The 23,245-nt window shown below is 37.8% G+C and overlaps 11 protein-coding genes across 11 annotated transcripts; 5 read left to right on the top strand and 6 right to left on the bottom strand.

Annotated features, from left to right (window-relative positions):
- Window positions 1–80: 80 nt before the first annotated feature.
- Window positions 81–3,122, top strand: EIN_468320 (hypothetical protein; the record flags this gene model as incomplete). The annotated part of the gene is made up of 1 exon (XM_004182996.1): window positions 81–3,122. The coding sequence occupies one exon, from the start codon at window positions 81–83 to the stop codon at window positions 3,120–3,122; it is 3,042 nt and encodes a 1,013-aa protein (XP_004183044.1).
- A 459-nt stretch (window positions 3,123–3,581) lies between these two features.
- Window positions 3,582–12,272, top strand: EIN_468310 (hypothetical protein; the record flags this gene model as incomplete). The annotated part of the gene is made up of 1 exon (XM_004182995.1): window positions 3,582–12,272. One exon carries the CDS (start codon window positions 3,582–3,584, stop codon window positions 12,270–12,272), a length of 8,691 nt encoding a protein of 2,896 aa, XP_004183043.1.
- A 247-nt stretch (window positions 12,273–12,519) lies between these two features.
- Window positions 12,520–12,873, bottom strand: EIN_468300 (40S ribosomal protein S17-B, putative; the record flags this gene model as incomplete). The annotated part of the gene is made up of 1 exon (XM_004182994.1): window positions 12,520–12,873. The coding sequence occupies one exon, from the start codon at window positions 12,871–12,873 to the stop codon at window positions 12,520–12,522; it is 354 nt and encodes a 117-aa protein (XP_004183042.1).
- A 638-nt stretch (window positions 12,874–13,511) lies between these two features.
- EIN_468290 (hypothetical protein) lies at window positions 13,512–15,083 on the top strand (the record flags this gene model as incomplete). The annotated part of the gene is made up of 4 exons (XM_004182993.1): window positions 13,512–13,833; window positions 13,888–14,426; window positions 14,475–14,817; window positions 14,860–15,083. 4 exons carry the CDS (start codon window positions 13,512–13,514, stop codon window positions 15,081–15,083), a joined length of 1,428 nt encoding a protein of 475 aa, XP_004183041.1.
- Window positions 15,084–15,165: 82 nt separating this feature from the next.
- EIN_468280 (pre-mRNA splicing factor, putative) lies at window positions 15,166–17,817 on the bottom strand (the record flags this gene model as incomplete). Its single annotated transcript, XM_004182992.1, has 1 exon — window positions 15,166–17,817. The coding sequence occupies one exon, from the start codon at window positions 17,815–17,817 to the stop codon at window positions 15,166–15,168; it is 2,652 nt and encodes an 883-aa protein (XP_004183040.1).
- A 427-nt stretch (window positions 17,818–18,244) lies between these two features.
- EIN_468270 (hypothetical protein) lies at window positions 18,245–19,237 on the top strand (the record flags this gene model as incomplete). Its single annotated transcript, XM_004182991.1, has 1 exon — window positions 18,245–19,237. The coding sequence occupies one exon, from the start codon at window positions 18,245–18,247 to the stop codon at window positions 19,235–19,237; it is 993 nt and encodes a 330-aa protein (XP_004183039.1).
- Window positions 19,238–19,359: 122 nt separating this feature from the next.
- On the bottom strand, window positions 19,360–19,902 carry EIN_468260 (hypothetical protein; the record flags this gene model as incomplete). Its single annotated transcript, XM_004182990.1, has 1 exon — window positions 19,360–19,902. One exon carries the CDS (start codon window positions 19,900–19,902, stop codon window positions 19,360–19,362), a length of 543 nt encoding a protein of 180 aa, XP_004183038.1.
- A 354-nt stretch (window positions 19,903–20,256) lies between these two features.
- EIN_468250 (N-acetyltransferase separation anxiety, putative) lies at window positions 20,257–20,743 on the bottom strand (the record flags this gene model as incomplete). Its single annotated transcript, XM_004182989.1, has 2 exons — window positions 20,257–20,561; window positions 20,611–20,743. The coding sequence occupies 2 exons, from the start codon at window positions 20,741–20,743 to the stop codon at window positions 20,257–20,259; spliced, it is 438 nt and encodes a 145-aa protein (XP_004183037.1).
- A 142-nt stretch (window positions 20,744–20,885) lies between these two features.
- Window positions 20,886–21,326, top strand: EIN_468240 (hypothetical protein; the record flags this gene model as incomplete). The annotated part of the gene is made up of 1 exon (XM_004182988.1): window positions 20,886–21,326. One exon carries the CDS (start codon window positions 20,886–20,888, stop codon window positions 21,324–21,326), a length of 441 nt encoding a protein of 146 aa, XP_004183036.1.
- An 80-nt stretch (window positions 21,327–21,406) lies between these two features.
- Window positions 21,407–22,005, bottom strand: EIN_468230 (hypothetical protein; the record flags this gene model as incomplete). Its single annotated transcript, XM_004182987.1, has 2 exons — window positions 21,407–21,723; window positions 21,876–22,005. The coding sequence occupies 2 exons, from the start codon at window positions 22,003–22,005 to the stop codon at window positions 21,407–21,409; spliced, it is 447 nt and encodes a 148-aa protein (XP_004183035.1).
- A 220-nt stretch (window positions 22,006–22,225) lies between these two features.
- Window positions 22,226–23,098, bottom strand: EIN_468220 (60S ribosomal protein L5, putative; the record flags this gene model as incomplete). Its single annotated transcript, XM_004182986.1, has 1 exon — window positions 22,226–23,098. The coding sequence occupies one exon, from the start codon at window positions 23,096–23,098 to the stop codon at window positions 22,226–22,228; it is 873 nt and encodes a 290-aa protein (XP_004183034.1).
- Between the last annotated feature and the right edge of the window lie 147 nt (window positions 23,099–23,245).

Below are 23,245 nucleotides of genomic sequence, written 5' to 3'. Positions count from 1 at the left end.
AGTAATAAAAAAGAGGGAAAAATGTTGTTTATCAGTGAAGTATAATACACAAGTAAAGAACTTGAAAAACTTGAAATAAAATGAGTGTGAAGGAAAAGGTGAAAACGGACCGAGAAACAAAGAAAGAAATCGACCCATTTAGGACAGTGGACTTTTCAAACAACTTCCGTCGACTTTATAGGATTAATGAATACATTAACAGCTACATGGTGATGGAAGACACAATACTCATAGGGTCGAGTATTGGCCACGTCTTTTTGTTTTCGAAGAACGAAGGGTATAAGTCAGACACCTGTTTTGATGAAGTTCCTGTTGTCGGCTTTGCTCTGTACAATGAAGAAGTTGCTTTGGTGATTCAACCAGAAAAGATCCTTAAAATGGATTTGGTGAATAGTAAAGTGATAGGAGCAGTGAAGACGTTTGGAGAGAGACAAATTGTTTCTGCGACATACAATCCGACCGACTTAAAACAGTTTTGTTGTGTCTTACGAAACCAAAAGACGAAGGAATATTCGTTGAAGGTAGACAATCAACTCGACCGGACTTTTTCAGATAAGGTGATACCAAATAGTAGTGGCGAGAAATGGAATACCCTCAACAAATTGAAGTGGTTTGGGAAAACGATTCTAATGATTCTGTCGACTCGTGGGGCTGAGGGGAAGTACACGAATATCACTATCGTCTACTTCGACTTGTCAAAACAGAAGTTCTCGAACATCCAATTTGGTAAATTAGAAATCGACGCACAAGCCCTTTGTTCGGTGACACAAGTCAATTCGGAGACGGTGATCATCACTTGGGGATTCATTAAAGGCGAGTTCCAAGCGAGTCCTTCATTTGCGTATGATGGAGAAAAGACTTTTGAAGCACCAACGACTTTCTTCTTACCACACAACGTCACAGACATCTACAGTACTGGGATGGTCAATGATAAAATGATCGGATATGTCTATTGTGAGAATAATGTCGACCCCAAATATGGGTTAAGATACTTGGTGAGCAACGATGAAAGAGATAAAGTGCCGACATACCCTTCTATTAAGAAAGATGATATCTCTTCCACGTTATTTGAACTGTATGGAGACAGAGTGGACAAAATACGAACAAACGAGAGTGGAGACAAAATAGTCTCAGAGGACGAAGACATCGAGAATGAATACAACGAGAAGAGTGACTGCATTTGGCTGTTGACTAAAAAGACGTTCATCAAAATCACTTTACTGAACGACAACGACATCATCGACGGATGGACTAAGGACAAACAGTACAATTTGATCTTAGACCGAGTCGCCAAAATTCATATGGAAGTCGACGTGACTGGGTTTTGGGAGAACTTCATATTAGGGTTTAAGAACAAGCTGGTTCAAGTTGAGAATTCTGAAGACGGGTACCAAATCATGGAGACTTATTTAGACAATGGGATGATGAGTGTCGGGGACTTTGCAGAATTGTGTTTGAAGTATAACACGACGAAGAAGGAATTTAAAGATAAGAACTCGAAAGAATCGAAAGAGCAGAAGAAGCGGTATGTGAAGGATTTAGATAACATGAACACTATTATTAACTTCTTTACCGGATATACACTCTATGAAGTCTCTAAGATATACACCCGATATAACGAACTCTGTGAGGCGTTTAAGAACTTTAAGAAGAATAAAGATAACGTCATTTCATATCAACAGGCGTTCAATGTGTTAAACAACTCCATTGTCAAAGAAACGATTCAAGTAGTGAAAGGAGTGTCTGACTTCTCTGCAGTCTCGAAAGATGACACGATGAGTCTTTTAATCACTGAAATAGATAAATATCGAACACTTCTGTTATTCCCAAAGATGCCAAATTTCATTCAAGAACAAATTGCGATGATATATATGAAAATTAAAACAAAGGAAGAGACACAGAAAAGAGTGTTTGAAGTGTTCAATTTGCGATATAAATTGGAGAACATGTTACTCAAAGAGGCACAAGACTTTGTCTTCAAATTGAAGAGTCCGGAACTGCTTGAAATCTTTTTAACGCGATTACAAGAGATCTATGACGAGAGAATGCAATCAGTCGTCGACAAAGATCAACTAGTTCAAGAGACTCAAAATGTGTTTACTTCAGACGGCTACGACATCACTAATTTAGTGAAACGAGTGAAGAACAAAGCCGGCTTTGAGACTCCTCTAGTCGTTGAAATTATTAATTCAAGTACTACGACAAACCCTAAGAGTAATTTAAAGTACAAATTATATCAAATGCTCTTTAAGTTACTGCGAGAAAAGAATGAAAGTCTTTCTGTCTTTGATGACACCGTACGACCAAAATATAATGAAACAGATACGTATGAAAGATTCTTATTAGATGCAGCAAATAGTGATAGGAACACTCCTTTAGACGCTACAAATAGTGACAAAAACAAGAAAGTAGTCGTGGATCATATTAACAATATATTAAGTCAATTCACATCATACGAGCAATTCATGAAGACGACTAATAAGACGGCGAAAAAGGAAACAAATCAAAAGGACGAGAAAACAGACACTCTGTCTATTGGAGATGAAAGTAAAAGAGAAGCGTATGATACTATTGCAAGTGTGATGGACGTCGTCAATTCACTCAGCTTCGAATTTTCAAAAAATTTGGTCGACCAGAAGAACTTCCCAAGATGTCCGTGGGCGGTTACTCTTTTATACTCTTTATCAGCTTATAAGGATAGATTGGTCGACACGTTACCTGAAAATAATGATTTGAAAACATACGCGCAACCAATTTGTGAGGGGCTCAGAGTCGCTGAGTTGAAGTCGAAAGCGCTGTCGAGAGTCATGGAAATGGCACTGAATGAACAGTACTTGAAAGTCAATTCAAAATTGAGGAAATATAAGAAGGGGGTTGTTCTTGATTTCACTGAGACGTGCACAAACAAAGCGGGTGATATTGGCGACGACTTCTATGTTTTTAAATGTGGTCATTATGTTTGTAGTGAGTGTATGTCTTTAAAGAGTGAAGACCAAATCGAGTGCATCATGTGTAAACTCAAAAATGCAAATAAAAAGGACAAGTCCACAGCAAAGCAAACTGCAGCACTCAAAGAAAAAGAGTTCAAAGATCAAGCTGAGAAAACAGAACTAACGGTTTGATCGTGTCGAGAAGAGACTTAATTCATCATACACTTATTATTATTTTTAATATAAAAATATTACTATATATTACTATATATTACTATATATTACTATATATTACTATATATTACTATTACACATCCCCTTAATTTTTATAATTCTAAGTCTTAGTAATATTTGAATAGTATTTCCTAAATATGTATTAAATAGTTTATTTATAAATTTCGTTATAAATTAAATCAATTCTTTAATTTAGTTTTTATTAAAAATTTACTATTTAAAAACCATCAATTGTTTTTCTTGAAATTGTTGAATAACTTTTGGTCTTCAAAATGCAAAAGGTATGACAAAAACATGTGAAAAAACTTTTAAACTGTCTGTGGTGAAAATGAACTATACGTTTATTGTAAAATAATCATAAAATAATAGTAATAAACTTTGAAGAGTGGAAAAAGTAGATGAAACTGATAAATTACAATGGACAAACAAGAATTCATTAGACAGAAAAAGAAGGAGCTTCTTCAACAACAAGAAGCGAAGAGGAAAGAGATCCAACGAAGGAGAGATGCTTTAAAGTCCGACTCGATCCTTCAAAGTCAGTTCTTTGATCAATTGATTTCACGAGTCCAACACCCCAACTTTTTAAGTTCTGTTGTCGACATGGACTTAACTTCTGTATTTGTTAATGTTCTTAAAGACACCCAAAACCTCTCGAAAATACAATTTGAGTTTTTGGTCCCATTTCTCCCGCTCATTGCTTGGCAACTATCTCACGTTGATTTGTCGTGGACACTCACACAACCCCAAAACAATCACCAACAACTCGAACATATCACAACTGAGATTCTGAGGTATTCTCATAAGATAGTCAGTTCAGTTGTATCCAAGGACATCCCCGAGAACTATTTGGATGGGATTAACAATTACATCATCTTCAAACAAATTAACACCACGGTATCGATCTTGTGTGGATACTCAGAGGACTTTTCATATGTCGAAGTATTGAAATTGTTTACTGAGACTGAAAATCTGTGTTATCCCGTGTTCGAAGTCACACAAGAAACAACAAAGAAGATGGAGATAGCAGTGGAGGGGGTGTTACATGAAACCATTCCAACGAATTTGAAAGGAAGAATCCCTGACGCTTATCCACAAATCACTTCCGACTCGTTGCGATCGATGTTACACGGTGCTGTAGCAGACTCTGATGCTTTACCTGCGAAAGAGAAAGAGGAAAAGGCGATGTCCACATTTGACAAATTAGTCGAGAAGAATCAGACGATCTTTAATTGGGAGTTACTCTCTGTCGGGACATTCCTGCAATATTGTATATCGATACTTGAACACACCGATGCTAATGAAGACAAATTCGATGAAGTGCAACAAGCGCAGAGAGTCGCAACAACACTCCGATTGGTACGAAGTGTTTTAACGTTCATCGGTAACTTCGAGACGATCGAACCAACATGTGTAGGCGATGTCGTGAGTTTATTAAATGTGTTAGTGACGATGCACGAACACTTGTGCGCTGTTATGAATTTACACACATACTGCGATTACCTCTGTGAGTGCTTATTTAGCGCGTCGGGGATATTGAAAAACCGGATTGGGAATCAAGTTGTGTATGTGAATATGGAGGCGTATATAGCAGCACGCCTCTTTGGGTCGTTGTTCTCTAGCGAACACGACTTGAACTATATTGTGAAGTGCGTAGAAGACAAAAAGGAGGTCCCGTTGCCTTGTCTGTTCTCAACGGCACTCGCTTTCATGTTCTCAAGAGACATCTTTTCAAGACTGCAGAGTAAAAAACAGACTGTCGTCGACCCAAATAACTACAAGAACTTTGCGAAGGGGAATTTACAGTTAGAGGTTTACACTCATAAAATAGACGTCTTCGCTGTGAATACATTTGATTTTCTTACGGAACTCATTTTGAGTCCAAATGGCGTGTTTTTGAACACACTTTTCTCACTCCTTTTGACTGCGTTTGTGGGGATTGGATACGAGGAAGCAATGGAGAAGATGAGAATCCACAAGTTTGAAACGGACGTCGAGGAGAAAACGTACAACTCCAGTACCGTAGATTTTGAAATGACACGAATAGTCCCCCTCTTCTTGGCAGTCTACATCTTCGTCGACTCCCCGTGTAAAGCACTCAATTTGTATGTGAAAAATTACTTCAAGCGTGAGCATATACAAGCGTTATGGACGATCATTATTGCTCAAAGTCCACATGTCTCACTAAATGGTGATGGTAATGAGCCATTTGGGCCTTTAGTGTCTGACGCCGAATCGATCACAAACCTTCGTGTCTTGTTGAAGCAAATTGTGAACAACAGAAAGATTACAGACACTAATATTACGTATTTGTTGGAGAAAAGAAGAGACGAATATACATTGGTTGTGCCTGTCGAACTTGCTGTGTTCACTGCAAGACTGTGGATACACCGTATAGGCTATTACCAAACCATTCAAGGGAAAGATGACCCCCTTGCTATTAACGAATGGGAGAAGTTCTTGAGCGCATTACAGAACTTGATAAGTACAAAAGACGAGTGGAAGGGAGAAGAGTGTGTTGGATATGAAACTGTTTGTTTGATGTTATTTATCTTCCACAATTTGAGTCGAGACTCGAGAATTCTATATATGAGAAAGCTCTTCAAAATCATACTCAACGCTCCAGTCAAAATCAATACGAAAGGAGTAGTTGGATTGACTCGTGCATTACTTATACTTGATTATATGTTACGATACCACAACGACTTCTCTGTGGATCTTTTAAATGAGTTGAAGAATGCACTTTTAAGTCGATCTTTTGAGGAACATGGAAGTATGACGAAGGATACGTGTATCATCCCAGCCTTCATCGAGAAGTTGAATTATAAAGATGCGCTCTTTTCAGTTGCGATGGAAACGAAGAACAAAGTACCTCCTATGAATGGGTATATTCGATTCTATGGATTCACTAAATATACAACTTATGAGAATTACTTGACTGATTTAAGACTTGGAATGCACTACCCTCTGGGAAGTGTTGTGATGTTAACAGAGACTGCAGATTATAATAAAGTGTACGACAGACTCTTGGGACTCTTAAGAGACTGCTCTGTCCAACAACCAACAGATAAATCACTTGAAACAATCACTTTTATACTTGGAGAATACTTCTTTAACTCGCTGTGGATGATTCTGTGTTTACTGCCACCACCACAAGCGTTCATTGAACAATTCAAAGATCGAAAGTTGTTCAAAACGTTACCTGTTGGCAATCTAATATTACATTACGTCAATTGGATGACAAATTTGTGTTATTTAACGAACAAACAGAAGTCGAAGTTTTATAAGGAGGTAGACATATCGAATATCAAGTTGAAAGACCACGTCGAGAATTTGATTGATATTTTGAAACGTATTCGAAGCGAAAAGGAGAAGGTGGGAGGACGTACCGACGCTATTATAGAAACGATTGTGCACTTTTTGACATGTGCGTCATTGAATGGAAAGTACTTAGATACATACAGACATGAGTTGATTCTCAGAAAAGCGAATAACACTGAGGCACTTGCTCGAGAGAAGCTGACCCAAACAGAAGAAGACAAAAAGAAGTTTGAGACTGCAGCGAAGAACCTCCAGACGAGTGCTAAAAAGGAAGAAAAAGCTGAGAAGGAGAAAGCAAAGCAAGACTTAAAGAATGTTTTAAAAGAGGAGAAAACGATTAAAAAAGAAGGGATCTTGCATGGTATAAAAGGACTTAAATCTCTCATTAAAAAAGACGCGAAAGTCACTGCAAATGGTGATGCCTCTGCTGAATCTCTTGAGAATAAAGTGCTTGCGAGTGATGCGAGAAGGAAGAGGAAAGTGTTAAAGAAACGTGAGGAATGGGCTGAGCCTGTGAATTCTCCCGACAAGTTATATGAAAGTATTAGTGATGTTGTTTTCAAGCATCTTGAAGAGTTCTATGACATGTGTGGGGGGTTATTGGAAGACTACGTGAAAGCAGTGAAGACGAATCAACTTGGTGGTGTTATAGATCTTGATAGAGGAATGATTATTGATCGTTTTCGAAAGAAAGAAGTTGATTGGAAGAGGGATGGTATAATTGCTGTACTTTGTGAAGGTGTACAGAAAGAGTCACTTAAGAAATACATTGAAGGAATGGTCTTAACGACTGAAACTGTTAATTTTGTTGTCGACCGGTGGGGATCGAAGTTATATTTGTGGTCGGATGAATTCTATCACCCATTACAACATATATTGGACTCTGTAGTGTCATGCCCAATTAGACCAACTAACCACGCGTACTTCGCAACAGTCTCTTCAACGCAGAAAATAGTAAAAAGTGTCGTGTCGTTGTCTACACTCATTTCTATTCAATCGAACGCTAAACACACTTTTGAGTCGAATAAATTGATGAACAATTTACTGCAAATTATACCGGATATCGGGTTCGGATATACTAAAGTGCGTGCCGTCGAGTTGGCCACTAAAATTGGAGGAGACAAGAAGGCCGAGTTGTTGATTGCACAGTCGAAAATATCGCGATGCGACGAATACCTCAGATTTGTTCTGAATCAAAAAACAGTGAGTGTAGGGACTGTAGATTGTGTGCTTGACTGCCTTTCTGTGATGAAAAACGCGATTGCGGAGGTCAAAAAGCAGAGTAAAAAGGTGGATTATTACCTTCAAAAGACCCCACAGTTTTCACAAGGTGATTTGAAATTGTATTTACTTGTTGGTGGTAAGTTGCGTGATATGACAGTTCTTCGCCGGATAGAAGAGTACTTACAATTGGCTATGAGTGGTGACGACTCGATGAAACGGATCTTTTCAAAGGTTCTTAAAGAATGGAAGAATCCCGAATTTGGGGAGTGGTGTATGGAGAAGATTATAGGGACTGAGAAGGACAACGTCTTCATAGAAAGTGGTGAGAAGGAGGAGAAAGAGCTTTTTGATTTCCTTGAGAGTGTAGTTGGGAGTGATGTTGATGTGAAGAAAGATGTTTTACAGAAATTAGTTGAGTCTGTGCCGTTAGTAGTGGAGAACTATGGGAAGTATATCAAAAAATACTTTACTCTAATCTTTAGTTATATTGTTAAACAGAAAGAAGGAGGAATTCTTGTGGAAGGTATCACGAAATGGTTTAAAAACATTCCCATTGAGAAGACTAAGACGTTGAAAGAGTGTAATGCATTCAGTGAGTTGTTATATATGGTCTACAACATGTTTTGTCAAATCAAAGAGAGTGGAAGAAGCCAAATGGAGAATGACCAATTGCCAGAAGTTGTTCCTCAGACTTTATTGTGTTCGAAAAATTGCCTTGGAGAGAAGAACTTTGCACAGCGGATGTACATGACAGTGAATGACAAAGGAGAGAAGATGTATATATGTGAGGCATGTCAGAAGTGTTGTTTCAATAATACAAATGAGAACGAATATTGTGGTATAGTCGAGAAAGTATGTCAATGCACTAATTGTCGCTGTAAAACAGTCCAACAATATGACCCAAGACAGAAAGTGGCACTTATGAAACAAGTGAGTGAAGAAACGGAGCGTCTCTATGAAATTGATTTTGCGTGTAAGAAGAGTACCGTGAAGCTAGATGCAGCGACTTCAAAATCGTTTGAAAATACACTGATGAAGGATACACAGCTCGGGAAGGAGATCTTCGAGTTCTTTAGAAACATGTCCATTCAATTAACAAAGGCACAAATGGACGAAATTGAATATACAAATCCACTCTTCACAAATCAAGAAGTCCAATTGAGCGATTTCAAAGGCAAATTTTTGATGCGAGAGTTGCTTACGAAGGAACAACTACAAATGAACACTCGAGAAGAAGACACTGATGACGCATTTGTCAATGAAACGAATCTCTTTACATACGATAACAAGAATAGAATGTACAGAGTCGTTGAAGACACGGGAATACTCCGTGGCACTGAATTGGTTCCTACCGAGAATGTCATCAACTCGATTAAAGCGCATCCGACACTTGATGGGCTTCTTTTAGTGTCGACGAAGACAACAGTTGCTCTGTTATTGTTTAATGAGCAAAAGTCGATTGAAATAGTTAGTGACGAAGAGGACGCTTTTATTCACCGAGTGGAGTGGTTAGCGTCTAAGAATGAGTTTGTCGTCTTCACGCACAAGTTTGTGCGATTTGGTGTGTACAAAGATGGAGAAGTGTATACAGAAGAGTATTCTATAGACTCTATTATTATGTCTGGAACAGTGTTTTGGTATGGGGAACGGCAGTACATTCTTGTTGTGTCCAACCAAGTTGGCGACATCTATATCCAAGTCATTGACTGTCCATTGACAAAAGGACGCTTCAAAATGATTACAAAGAGTATTAAACTGAACTTCTCGAAGCACGAAGTGATCACTTGGATGGAGTATTTGGGTGATATTGACAGTATTGCACTGACTTATGAGAACGAGTGCTACATCTGCAAATTTGACTCGATGACAAATTCGGTGACGAAACATTTTGTGTTAAAAGACTTTGAAGCCACGTCTTGGAGAAAGCTCAACTGCAGAAATTCGTTTTATTGTGTTTATGGGCAAAGCACACACAACTTGTTTGGTGTCAGTTTCAATAAAGACACAGTGGAGAAGACTAAAATAATGAATAAAAAGCTTGGAGGTGTTGCTGTTGAGCCCCGAGTTGGGTATTTAAGTGTTGGTATCTTTAATGAAGGTGCTGTTTCTATCAGTTATATACCAGAGCCGGAGCTTGAGGATGACAGTATTAAAGGAGTTTCTGGTGACATTTCACAATTAGTCCCAATCGAGACACGACTTGAGACTGACAATGCATTCAACTTAGTGAAGAACAAGAAAGTCTTTTACAATCGACTCTTTGTGACAAATTTGAATGAGAATTTCTTGATTAAAGCAGTGAGACTTCACTTCAAATCAGACACTGTACCTATTAGTGTCTTGGTAGGAAGAAGACGTGTACAGATGACAACAGCTTCGAATATCATTACAGTCTTTATGACTGACGAGGAAGTGGTCAAGACAGACCCACTGATCGAACTCACATTGATTGATTGTGTGAATGCAGAACATCTCCCTTATACCTCAAAAGTCGAAGCGTTTGGTGTTTCAAAAATATCGAGCGGATATGATGAAATTCGAATGAAAATTGGACTACGAGAGAAAGACGAACAACAGCCACTGATCATGCCCGTCCACCACATCTGTAAAACGTCTCTGGTGTTCTTGTTGAGGTATTTTGAACTCAACTCCGCGCGACAGGAAAAGACTTTCTTGGACGAAGTTCTTCAAGACATGACACAGATGGTGTTGGACCCGACGAACGCATACATTCACTTACAAATCACGCAGATAATAAAGTACCTGACAAGCTCGAAAAGTGAACTGAACAAGATGATGAGTGAGACTTTAATACAGAGAATGCAAGGAGTGAACTCGAAATATAGTTATAAGCACTTGTCAGTCTTCTTGTTGAAGGCAAATGCGATTATTAAGAAGTACCCCAGTCTGTTCACAAGTAATGACTCGATCAAAGGTATTGATAATCTACTGGAAACATGTCTGAAGTTCTCTGAAGACTCTGTTGAGTCACGGGACTCCTTTATGTACCAAGCAACTAAATTGATGTTACAACGAATCAAATTGAAGGAAGTGGCTGGTGGGTTAAACAAGACGTTCATGGACTATGTGAAGAGCAAGAAGTATGGGAACATCGTTTTGAATGCACTCTGTAATGAAATGACATCACCACTTGTGTTTGCGAAATACAATCAAGTCAATGTGATGCTCGAGATGGTCCCAATGGCGGACTGTAATAAAAGAATAGTGTCTTGTTTGATCTCACAAACATTACTGGAAGATGCAGACACGTTCTTAAGAGTGTGTCAACTGATTTATGTGTGTTTCACAGCAAAACACTTGAGCCAAGTTCCACCAGAACTCATCAAATCGACGGCAAAGTATTTAGTTGGTCAAATGAATGAGTATTCTAAGAATCACCTTGTTGGTCTCCATGCGGTGGAATTGGTGAAGTCGTTTGTGAGGAGTTCGGACACCAAGCAGTACCAAATCTTTTTAGAGACATTAAAAACACTTGGTGAAACCAATTTTGAAAAAGGCGTGTTACTCTACCCTTCACATTACATAGGAAAGTCGATTGCAAACGAGTTGGAGGCAAAAAGTGTCGAAGACGTCTTACACACTGTTTTGACTGAAGAGATCAAGGCGATTGGAGAAGGGAAGAACGAAGTGATAACAACACAAAGTAGTCACAGTCTACCTCTCTACAAGTCGAAAGAGATGAAATCTGTTGAAATAGCAGTGGACGTGTTACAGACGTTGTTCTATTTACAAGTTCATTATAAAGAAAAGAAGATGGTCTTATTAGATGGTGCAAAATGGAAAGGACTTTTAGAGGAAATTATCGTTCTTGAGACACAAGGAGTCATTCCTCGTGGTGTAGTTTCAAAGGAGTTACTCTATGAGTTGTCTGGTAGTTCCCATTTGTATCACCAAGCTACTGACAAGAAGAGGTATGAGAAGATATTGACCCTTCTTGATGGGAGTGAGCGTAAAGAAATGATCGAAACATTAACACAAGCCTCTAAAGTTGCTCGAAAAAGACCATCAAACTGGCAGAAATTTGTGAGCGACAATTCGACCATTTTTGGTGGACTAATGAAGTGGGCACGTTCGGATGTTTCTGATATCTCCGTTCCAGCTATTTTATTGTATGAGGCTTTAATGACCACAAGTGTCATATATGTCCCATCGAGTGTACCAAAGGAGGTAACGGAGGACAAAGAAAAAGATGGTGAAACTGACGAAAAAGAGACCCAAATAGTGAATGAAGAGTTAAAGACCTTTGGTCCAACACGAACGAAATTTGCATCGAGCATCATTGGATCAAGAGGAATAGGTGATTTGGTCTATATGACTGCATACTCCAAGACGGAAGTTGTGAGGGAGTCGTTGATGCATACATTTAAGATGTTATACAAAGTGGGTGAACAAAGTGTTCGAAAGCGTGTCTGGGCATTTTTCTCGAATGTACTTGAAAAGCCGCAACTTGCTCCGATTAGTAAGGAGTATCTTTCTGTTATGAAGACACTAGCACTTCTTAATGAAATCAATGAGAGGGGTATTACCATCCCTTTTGTCTTCTAATTCACAAATTTGACATCAGTTGAGTTGAATTATAATAAATAATATACTTACTATAATTAATTATACTTGTCGACTGACTAGACATTAACACCAGTATCTAATCTATTAATAGATATACTATAATTATTAGATAATTATTAAATAATTATAGTTAAAACGAAATGAATCTGTAATTAACTATAAAAATAGAATAAAGAGTTATAGCACTCCACTAATGAAAGGAATGAAGAAATCAAAAAGGGTTCATTTAGTTTTTCTTGTTCATTGGCATGCCGATGGCTTCAAGCATCTTAAGAGTAACAGCATCAGTGACGAGGTTGTCGGTCTGAACTTCAGACTTTTCTGGGATGAAGTTGTCTCTTCTTTCTCTCTCTTCTTCTTGCAATTTGAAGGAGATGCCTCTGACTGGCCCGTTTTGAATTCTTTTCATCAAGTGAGTGATGTACCCGGCAATTTTGTTTCTCATTTTCTTGGTACTGATGACAGCAAACTCGTCGACGACACGCTTGTTTGTGTTGAAGTCGAGGGTCAACATTGGGTAGTACTTCTCAATCATGTTGCGAGCAGCTCTCTTAATGGTGTTTGTTCTGACTCCTCCCATAAAGACTCACTTGCAAGGGTTAGTTCCCTTTTCTCAGTTCTTTTCAAACTACTTTCCTTCTGGAGTTAGTCGCTTAATAATGGTATTTTACGGACGTATATACTGCCGTATCGGGAAGGTAGGGTTTCTCCCTGCTTTTTTCTTGGTAATTTTTCTAGTTCTTTGTATTGTATTTTATAATTAATAGTATAGTTCGTTGTCTGTCAAGAATACAATACTTTTTAATATTTTTAATTATTTAAATATTAGTATAAATAAACCATACTGATACTATAAATGTAATTATTCAAGAAAACTAGATAAAGTTCTTTTTTTTGAAAATGAATACAAAATAAATTCTATATCGAGGTAGCTAAGTATAACTATACAATATAGTAAAAAATCAATTAATTATAGATTAAGGTTTGAAAAAGAAGTGAATTTAATTAATTTAAATAATTTATACCAATGAAACGAAAAAAAAAACACCTTTATTGGTCTAATAAATGTACGACATATTCAAACCCAAATAAATAAATATTCATAGAGTAGAGTTGTACACATAAAAGAATAAAAAAACTCACAGAAACTCATTGAAGTGGGCAAAAAGCAAATTCAAAGACACAAGAAGAGGAAGAAAAATGAACTTGAAAGAATAAATGAGTAATACCAATAAAGATAAACCGACTTATCCTCTGTTCTTCTTCCAAATGACCCCATGTGTTATGATCTGCACTTTAGTGTTTCTTATTGTTGTTGCTATCTTTTCGATGTCAATCTCTATATTGGTTCCATCGCGAACTCGAGAAAGCTTTGCGTTTTATAACCAAACGATTGTGGCACAAAACAGACCCAACACAATAGCATTTCCAACTCTCAAAATAGGACCATTTCAAGTGATTCATCAAGAGTTGAGACTGTTTGTTCGTGCTGAAAGTATTCAAGTAACAAATGGTTCAGATTATGATATCTATGAGCCTTGTTTGTTTCATTTCATAAGTACTTAAATCTAAGACATCAAGTATTTACACTTAGTCGAAGCTAACTTGGAATTCACCGTCAATGAATATGATGAATCCGAACAAATGTCATATGTAGTTGAAACAGTGAATAAGATGTACGAATTTAAGAAGTGGGACAAACACCATAAAGGATGGACGCGATATGTTGGGTTATTTACATATCGCCCACTCTATGGAGATTATTATATCTTCAATTTTACACTCAATAACTTGACACAAAGTGTGAAGTCTCTTCAATTCAAAGTTCAGTACACAGATGCGGTGCGTGCGCTCAGTGAATGTGACTTACGACTAGCTTTTGGAATCATTTCTTGTTTCTTGGCGATGGTCTTCATGTTCGTGTTAAGAGGAACTTTATTTATATCGTGGCATTTAAGCCAAAGACTTACTTTTGGGATGTTAGTTATCACGGGAGTCTGCATTAATCCCACATTAGGGTTTGAGTATTTAGTACCAACAGTGATCGCTCCGTTTTATTTCTATCTTGTCTATTGTATATATGTCACTTGTTTTTTACTCTACTTATTCATACTGTTTGACTGTATAGTCGGCGTTTGTTGTCATTCATTGTATTGATTATAGAGTGTTATTCATGTATAGGAGACTATAAGGTGGAAGACGATCACTGAAACAGTCATATCAGTGTGTGTTGGAGCTATCTTGTGTATGCAACGGGTATCACGAACGGCAACAAAAGACGTCGACTTGACAACAGACTTCCAAGTACAATTTCATATTGCTGATTTGTTTTTGGTGCTTGAGGTTTTATCGGTAGGGTTATATGTCTTATTGTTTTTACTTGATTTGGTCTACTTCTTCGTTGTGAATAAAGCCTCTAAGAACTTAAGAAGAGACTTCTATTTTGGAATGGTCTTATTCTCAATGGCTTTGTTATTCATTATATCTTCTGTCATTGGTCTTATAGTCGATTCCAATTTCAATAGTTTGTTCGCTCTCAAGAGATCTTTTCAGTATTAATATTTAGTAGTTTCTTTGTTTGTTGGCACTGTATCACAAAGTGCTATAACCATTTATGTGTGTGGTATCTTTGTTTTATCGCCACCAAGTGTAGATACACACCCCCTCCCTCCTCGAGTACCCGACACTTACTCTGAATTGGACTCAAAACTGCATTCTGAAAATTCAACCATCGAACTCACTCAACAAAGTGGCACTCATATTGAAGATGACTCTCCAATTCAATTGTAATTATTATTGTTGTTTGAAGATATATATAGACTCTAATCTCTATATATATATGAATTTAAGTGAAACAGTAGAGTAATAACAATCAATTCAATTCAATAATACCTTTCTTGAGGATCTCTTCATCACTCAATGTATTATCTTTCAATCGTTTCCACACTTTCCCGTACTTCTTGCCTACAATAACACACCGTTCTATCACACTTTGTGGTTCGTTGGTTCCTTTCAACTTGATGCTGTTTAAGTCAAATACGGTTTTATATAACCAAACCCACCCATCCCCAAAATTCTTATCAAGAAACACCGTCTTTTCAAACCACTTTCTCGCTTGTTCCTTTTTACCAGTTTGATAGAGTAAAACACCCGCAGCTAAGACTACCTGGCAGTAATCGCCTTCATTACTTTTGGATTCAAATTCTTTGAGTGCACTTTTGCAGTACCCTTGTTTCATGTTCGACGGTTGTCGCTCTATAATCTCTCGCCATATCTTTCCATTCTCTTTACAACTCTTTAACGCATTCGATAGAAGACTTTGGACATCCTTTTTGGGGTTCACACGCTCTTCAAAGTAGATGTGACTCAACCACATCTCCGCACACATCCGGTTGTTCGAAACACCATCTTCAAATATTCGCCGCGCACGCCCAACATCCCCACGACGCTCTTCAAAACACCCCGCCCACTCCCACACTCGTGTCCCACGTACTTTGTTGTCCATTGCACTTTGATATAATTTCCTGATAGAAGCTTCATTCCCAACACGCGCTTCTCGGATCAATTTACGCTCCCAAATGTAGTCATCTTGTGGGTCCAAAACTTCTCCAATATGCAAGTATTTATCTTCCTTGTCGTACAAATTGAGTTCAGAAGAGATCTTAATCCCTTCCTTCAGAATTTTCATACTCAAATGACCTTTTGATGTATTAAGTGCTTCATCGATGATTTGAAGCGCTTGTTCCTTCAATTGTTTCTTCTTTAATCGGCGAATCAAACTCAAATTTGCTCTCTCACCCCCACTCCCATTCGATTTGCGCGCTTGTTCTATTAAAGTGTCGTACGTGGTGTTTGTTTTAGTCTCGGCCCAGGCAATCAAAGTACTCCACATCGACTCCGTGATGTCTTCCTTTTGCTTGTTTACTATGTTTTGTATCAACTGTAAAACATAGTCTTCGTCATTCCCTTTCGTTCTTAATACATCGTCTAACACACTCTTCCCTCCATTGTGTTGTATCCAAAATTCATTCATTAATTCTTCTGTTTCTTCACATTTGATACATTCGCGGGAACTTTTAATGCCATCAGCTACATCACTATACCTCTCTAATAAACTCTCAACTACACTCTTTAATACGTTGGGCGCTTCTTTGCGACTTTTTTCAGCATTTGATATCCACACCTCATTCTCTATTTGTATCTTCTGTTGGTCAAAGTACTTGATACCCTTCTTAATCACTTTATTTGAACGGTCTATATCCTTCCCTTTGACTTCTTCAATCACAGCGGAGTAGATCCATACTCGAGGCTCTTTGGGTAACACTTTAAGACACTGATTCATGATCTTCTTCGACTGCTCGTACGTCGAATTTTCAGCGTATATAATCCACAGCTCGACATTTGAAGGAAGGGCTTCGACGGCTTGTTTCATCAAGTTCAGTTTGTTCTCCCCTTCTTCAAGTGAAATTGCCTTCTCCCACAATTTCAATGACTTTGGAACAACTTCTACGGCTTTGATACTGATCTTCCTCTTTTCAGAATCTTTCCGTTCCAGCTCTATCGCTTCGAGCCATAACGCAGGAGTCTTCGGAAGAATAGATATCCCTCGGGCACACACGTCCGCCTTCATATCGTCTGGGGACAATCTAATGGCATGTAACCAGACTTCTTCAGACTTACTACAAGCAATGGTCCCTTCCATTATGATTTTAAGCGCTTGACTGATCTGTCCAAGACTCTCTTCTACAAGAGCACCTTGCACCCACCCCGCCGAGGACTTTGGATTGTTCTTTCTCATCGCTTTAAACAGTTCTCTGTACTGTTTAATATTTCCTGCGTCATTCATGTTCATTGTAGGGGTTGTCCCAAGCTCCGTAAGATAGCCATTCACATTCACTTTACTCACTGAAGTCTTCGACCCATCCAATTTGATTTGAAGAGTTTTAGTTCTCACGGACCCTTCTTCATTTAAATCAGTTTGATAGAGTCTTGAGGCTTTAAGAGGAGTCTCAAATTTGTCTTTCTCGTCATCATCAGGTACAATGGTACCTACAGGGGTCGATTTTAAATACTCGGACACTAACACTTTGTCAGGGACGGGCATGTGTCTCCCTTCGAGAAATTCATTCACTTGAACTCCTCGTCTTTTTCGACCAACGACGTCGGGGATACTCTTCCATTCTTCCATTGAAATCGTTTTCATCGGAGCTTTTAAATCACTGAATTGCTGAAGAAGTTTGGGATGCGTTTTCTCGTACTTTGCATTCTCTTGTTTCTCGCGTGCTTCGCGACGAGCTTTTCGTCGTGAAGAAAGACGGGCATCCAACATCGAATAGATCTTTTCTGCTTCCATATCTTGTTGCGTAGAGTCTTCTTCGGGTGCAGAATCAAATGGTTCATTCGGAAGAAATGTACGAGCAGGGCCAATATCATTGAGTGTAATAAAACCAGTATCCCCTCGCAACGAACCAGCTACATATCCTTTCGGACCTTCCATGTTCAAGAAGTCCAATTTCTTTGACATCAAATGGTTTTTTTCAGTGATTTTGTGATAAGTGTTGTATGGTTCTTTAAAGGTATTAGTTTATTATTTTCTTATACTAGAAAATTATAAGTTTAATGCTATAATTTTATTATACATCTTTTATATTTATATCTTATTTTGATAATTATATTTTACTATATGAATTGTTTTATAATAATTTAATAATAATATTAAATATAATATTAATATTAATAATTAACTATTTTTTAACTATTATTTTATCAATAAAAACAATAACACAAAACTAATTCGATTTTTGTGTCAATTTTTTCTTTTTTAATAGAAAAACAACGTCCCGATAAATAGCATAAAACACAACGAAATTATTCATCTCCCAAAGTCTGTTTTTCAAAAGTTTGAAAAAGAGTTGAAATGAAGTGAACAAGAATTGAAACTGAAAAAGCAAATGGAGGCGTTCACAAAATTACCAATCTACGCCGAACACAACGCTGCAGTGAAAGCCTTTGACACTGCACTTGAAAAGGCTGAGCCAGAAATCTATAAGCCGATCAATGAGAAGTTTAACTTCAAGAAGTATGAGGAGGATGTGAAGAGTTTTTCTGAACTGAATGATATGTACTCTGAGATAAAGAACGTCTTAGATACTAAAGAAGCTAACATGAAAGAAGTACGAATGACTCTGACTGATATGGCACTTGCTTTCCAGAACCTCAAGAAGTGTCTTGAGAACGAATTTGAAGACTCTTTGCAGATCACTGAGTGCCTCAATTATGTTGTTGAGCGTATGGTTGATCAAGTTGATGGTACTCTTCCAGAAGAATGCTTTATAGAGAAGCGCAACGAACTCAGAGCAAAGAAGATGCCTCTTCCAGAGACCTATGCATTGACCCATTCATTCAAATTGTCATCGAAACATGTTATTGATGTGAATGGACTGAACATTGACTTGAAGCCTTTGCAAGAGTGGAGTGGCTTGAAAGGCCATCGAGTGTTGTATGACTCTCAGAAGGACGGAGAGAAGAACGTTACATTCAACACCGCTTTACTCCATCAGAAAAACGCTGCGGTGATCTTCGCAGACGAAGAAGAGAATGTTTTTGGGTATTACACTAAGAACGGCATTAACACGGTTGGGAAGTATTGTGAAGACAAAGAACACTTCATGTTCTCTTTAGTCAAAAACCACATCAACTGCCCAAAACAATTCTTCGCCAAAGAGGACGTGAAGTGTGGGATCTTTTTGAGAGAAGAAGATGAAGTGATGAGCTGGATTGGTAACTCAGACTTCGGTCTTGCCATTTTCAAGCCAAGTCTCTGTGGGTCTTATTCAAGAAAGCTCTCTCTTGTCTATAACAACTTGGACGACATTTATCTCAACAACACTAACTACCCTATCGAATTCACTACAAAGAGAATTATAGTGATTCAGTTGAATTAATTCACTCGTTGCGTGTTGCATTGTCTTGATATGATCAACTCTTTGAAGACTATACAGAGAGGTCGGAAACTATTAGAGTATGGTATTTTTATTAAAAAAGAACTATATTAAAATGGACGAAGTTAGTCGTAGTCTGGCTGTTGTGTGTTTTTGAGTAAGTCTTTGATCTGCTCTCTTTCATTCATCATCTTACTTAGAGTCTTTGTACGCTCTTCCTTTTCGTTTTTAATAGAGTCGAACTCTGCTTTAAACCGAGTCAAGAACTCCCTCTTTTTCTCTTCAAATTGACTCTTCCAAAGGTCGAACTGCCGTTTCATCTCCTTCAACTTCATCTCCTTAATCTTTTGGTCTTGTTCTTTTATCTCGTCTCTCCCCTTTTTGTATTCATTTAACATCTCATTTTGTTTGTTGAGTACCCAATCATTATACTGTTTACGCGCTTTAATAATTCTTTGTCGAATTGCCTTCTTCTGAGCCTTCAGCTCCTCAATCTCTTGTTGCGACGACTTCTCTAACATCCGCAATTTTTGTGAAAACATTTGGTTCTCTGTCACTGTCGGTTTCGACACAGAACCAACTTTTGTCGGGGAGTAGTGCACCTGCGGGTAAAACTTCTCAGTTTGGGACGCCCAATACTTTTGCTCGTCGATCGCAAATGTTCCCATCACCACAAGTAATAAAATCATAGTATACTTTTCTAGTTTTTTGAATTAAAAATGAATTAAAAGATAAATGGAACACTTAACAAGAAGAGTGTTGTTAAGTAATACATTATTGATTTTTGCCTCATTTTTCATATAAAACACGACAAAATGATAAAACATGTTTATTTTATAATTCAAAAGAAGTGAAATTCATTCTCTATTTAAATTAACTATAAATTAATTATAAAATAAACTACAATACAATTATAAAAGAACCATCAAAAAATGGTTATTAATCAACTATAAATAAACTATAAATTTTATTCATTACCCATGTTTTAATAAAATAACTATCAGTAAAGTAATATAATAAAGTTATAGATTGAGTTGAAGAAGATATGCAGAAGAGCATTTGAGTGAAGGATATGCTTTGGGCACTTCTTTGATTTGGATAAAGCCATGCTTCATATAAAGAGTCAAAGCAGTTTCATTAGTAGTTTGAACTTGCACTTGAACTACTTTAATGTCTTTGGTCTTAATTATCTCTATGAATCTGTTGAGTAAAAGAGTCCCACATTTCATCCCTTGATACTTTGTGTAAACGCATAATGTTGCTATTATGTAATTGGTGTTGTCTTTGAATGCAAGAAGTCCGCCAACACATTTGTCTCCATATGAAACTCGATGTCATTTATTATTGTCAATGTGAAGTTGTTTAACACCGCAAACTCTTGATTACAATTGGCTCACTCCGTTTCACTTTACTATAAAACAAGTCGCCATACAAAATTGGTAACACATTGTCGTTAATTCGTCGAACATCTTTGAGATACTTCACTCCCTCTTCCAAGTCAAATTGCATGCCTTTATTTCTAGTTTTAAGTAGTAAAAGAACTAAAGATATAGTTACACAAACAACTATTGGTGTTATACAAAAAGAGGCCAAAAGTATTAGAAAAGAAGAGAAAGAATAAAACCCTAAAGGAAAAACTAATAAAGCAGTGATGGATTTCAAACAAGAGGACTTTATACAACTCGACGCGAAAGATTTTGAGACGAAATATCGCGTGGTTTTTGTGAAGAACTTACCAAAAGTTTTGATCGAACAGGACTATAAGAAGTACTTTTCACAGTTTGGGGAGGTGTTGTCCTTGTCCGTTATAGAAGATGGCAAAGGGCGAAGTACTGGGAAAATATATGTTGAGTTCAAAGACCCTGATGTCGCACAGATTTGCTTCGACAAGATCAACAATCAAATCTTAGATGGACAAATCCTGAGAGCAAATCTCTATGAAAAGTATACCAAACAGCATTCGAGAGTCCAACAACGTATTACGTCAGACAAATTGAGATTAACAGCACTTCGCGTCTATAGAACCCAAGTCGCAAGAAATCGATTGAAAACTCTTCTTGAGAAATACTCTCTCAAGTACTCCCTCATTTAAGTTTTTTGATTGTTAAAATTTTGATTGTTAGAAAGGGTTCAAGGCGATAGCACAAACTAAAATAAAGGAGGACAAAATGATTAACAAAATCCATTGTCGGGCTTTCTCCCATTCGTACATTTGGTACATCTCATGGCATTCCCATCACACTCAGAACACTGCCTGAAGTACTTGTTACAGAAGATACATGCACCTTCTCGTGTTAATATAGCACCATCCCTACATTTGGTACATGTCTCAGAACTCGTGGGGTTACACGTCAAACAGTCTGGTCCAAAGACATGCTCACACTTGAAACATAACCCACTTATCGTTGGGGTATACCCTTCGACACATCTCTTGCACCCAAACCCCTCCGTATTGTACTCTTCACAATCACTCAAGATACTGTTGCCTTCTATTTCTCAATATTTCTTTGATGAACTCTTACTATCATTGAAACTAGTAATATATTATAATTATATTGATCAATCCACAACACAAGAGAATACTATTGTGTTGTAGACTGATTGAAAATTGTTTGACTGGATTTGTTTAACAAGAACAAACCGACACACTTCTCGCCAATAAGAATGTACCCCGCATTACACTTCATGCACTTCTCATTCTCACATTTCGCACAGTTGTCACACGCGAGTGCTACAGTGGCCAGTAGTAGTATATACAATACACCCCTCATCTCTTTCTCTGTCTTTTCCAGTTTTTGTACACCCAAATAGAAACAACACACCATCAAAAAGTCCAGATATTTAGTCATACCATTAAACCATTCTATGATAGTTATTTTATTATACTTACTAGTTTAGTGGCTTAAAAAAGGGACCGGGGATAGTAAGACGAACTACGAGAGACTCACTCAGTTATAAAAGAAACCCTAAAAATCAACAATACCTCTGGATTTATTCCTTCTTTTCTTGTTCAGCGATCTTGGCGAGCTTGGCTTGGATGTTAGCCTTTCTTTGTTCAAGAGTCAACTTCTTGTTTTGTGGTCTCTTCTTGTACTCCTTCTTGGCGTCGTGTTTAGCGGCAGCTGGATTCTCTCTGATCTTCTTGTGAGCTTCGAGATACATCTTTTCGAGGCTGTCCGGGGAGATACCAGCCTTAATGAATCTTCCGAATTGCTTCTTGTACAAATCAGCGTTCTCCTCTGACAAGTGTTTCATGTAAGAAGCGACGTGAGCGCCGAGGATTCTTCCTCTGAGGGCCTTGTCGTTTTCACCGGCACCGACGAATCTTGATGGTGAGTGTGGGACATAGACTCCACCGTCACACATACCCTTCATAACAGCGAAGATTCTAGCACCAGTCGTGGTTCTAGCAAGTCCGACATCCAAAATGCATTTGAATGGTCTTCTTTCCTTGACTTCTTCTTGAGTGAAGTCCTCACCAATCTTCTTGGCATCAGAGACACCTACGAAAGTCTTGTCGAGGTTAAGCTTCTGGAGAAGTCTTCTAGCCATCAAGAGACCAGTAGCATAACAGGCAGCATAGTTAGTCAAACCAAGAGTGATTCCGTATTTGGCAAGTTCATATGAATAAGCAGCACAGATGATCTTATCACCGACAATCTCGGAGTGTGCAACTTGAGCAATGACGTTCTTGTTAGTGATTCTAACAATGAGTCTGTACTTTGGGGTTCTGTATTTGTCCTTGTCTTGGAAGATCATTTTACGGCGGGCATAGTAATCAGTCTTTCCCTCTCTTCTTCTTCTCATTTTGGTCTGGTACTTCTTGAAGTATGCACGGTTCTTAACAACCTTGAGGTATCCCATTGCACTTCCTAGTTACTCAACTCCCCTTTATATAATCCCTCTCCTCTATTTATAAAACCCTTTTCATTAAAGTGCCGAAATATAGTTCTTTTTAGTTGAATTATGATTTTGTATAGTTCTTTTTGCAGTATTCAGAGAAATGTGTTG

Source organism: Entamoeba invadens, assembly GCF_000330505.1.
Source record: "Entamoeba invadens IP1 unplaced genomic scaffold scaff_1105074725099, whole genome shotgun sequence".
Taxonomy (NCBI): Eukaryota; Evosea; order Mastigamoebida; family Endamoebidae; genus Entamoeba; species Entamoeba invadens.
The sequence above is the reverse complement of the archived record's forward strand: the minus strand, read 5'-3'. Positions and strand labels throughout refer to the sequence as shown.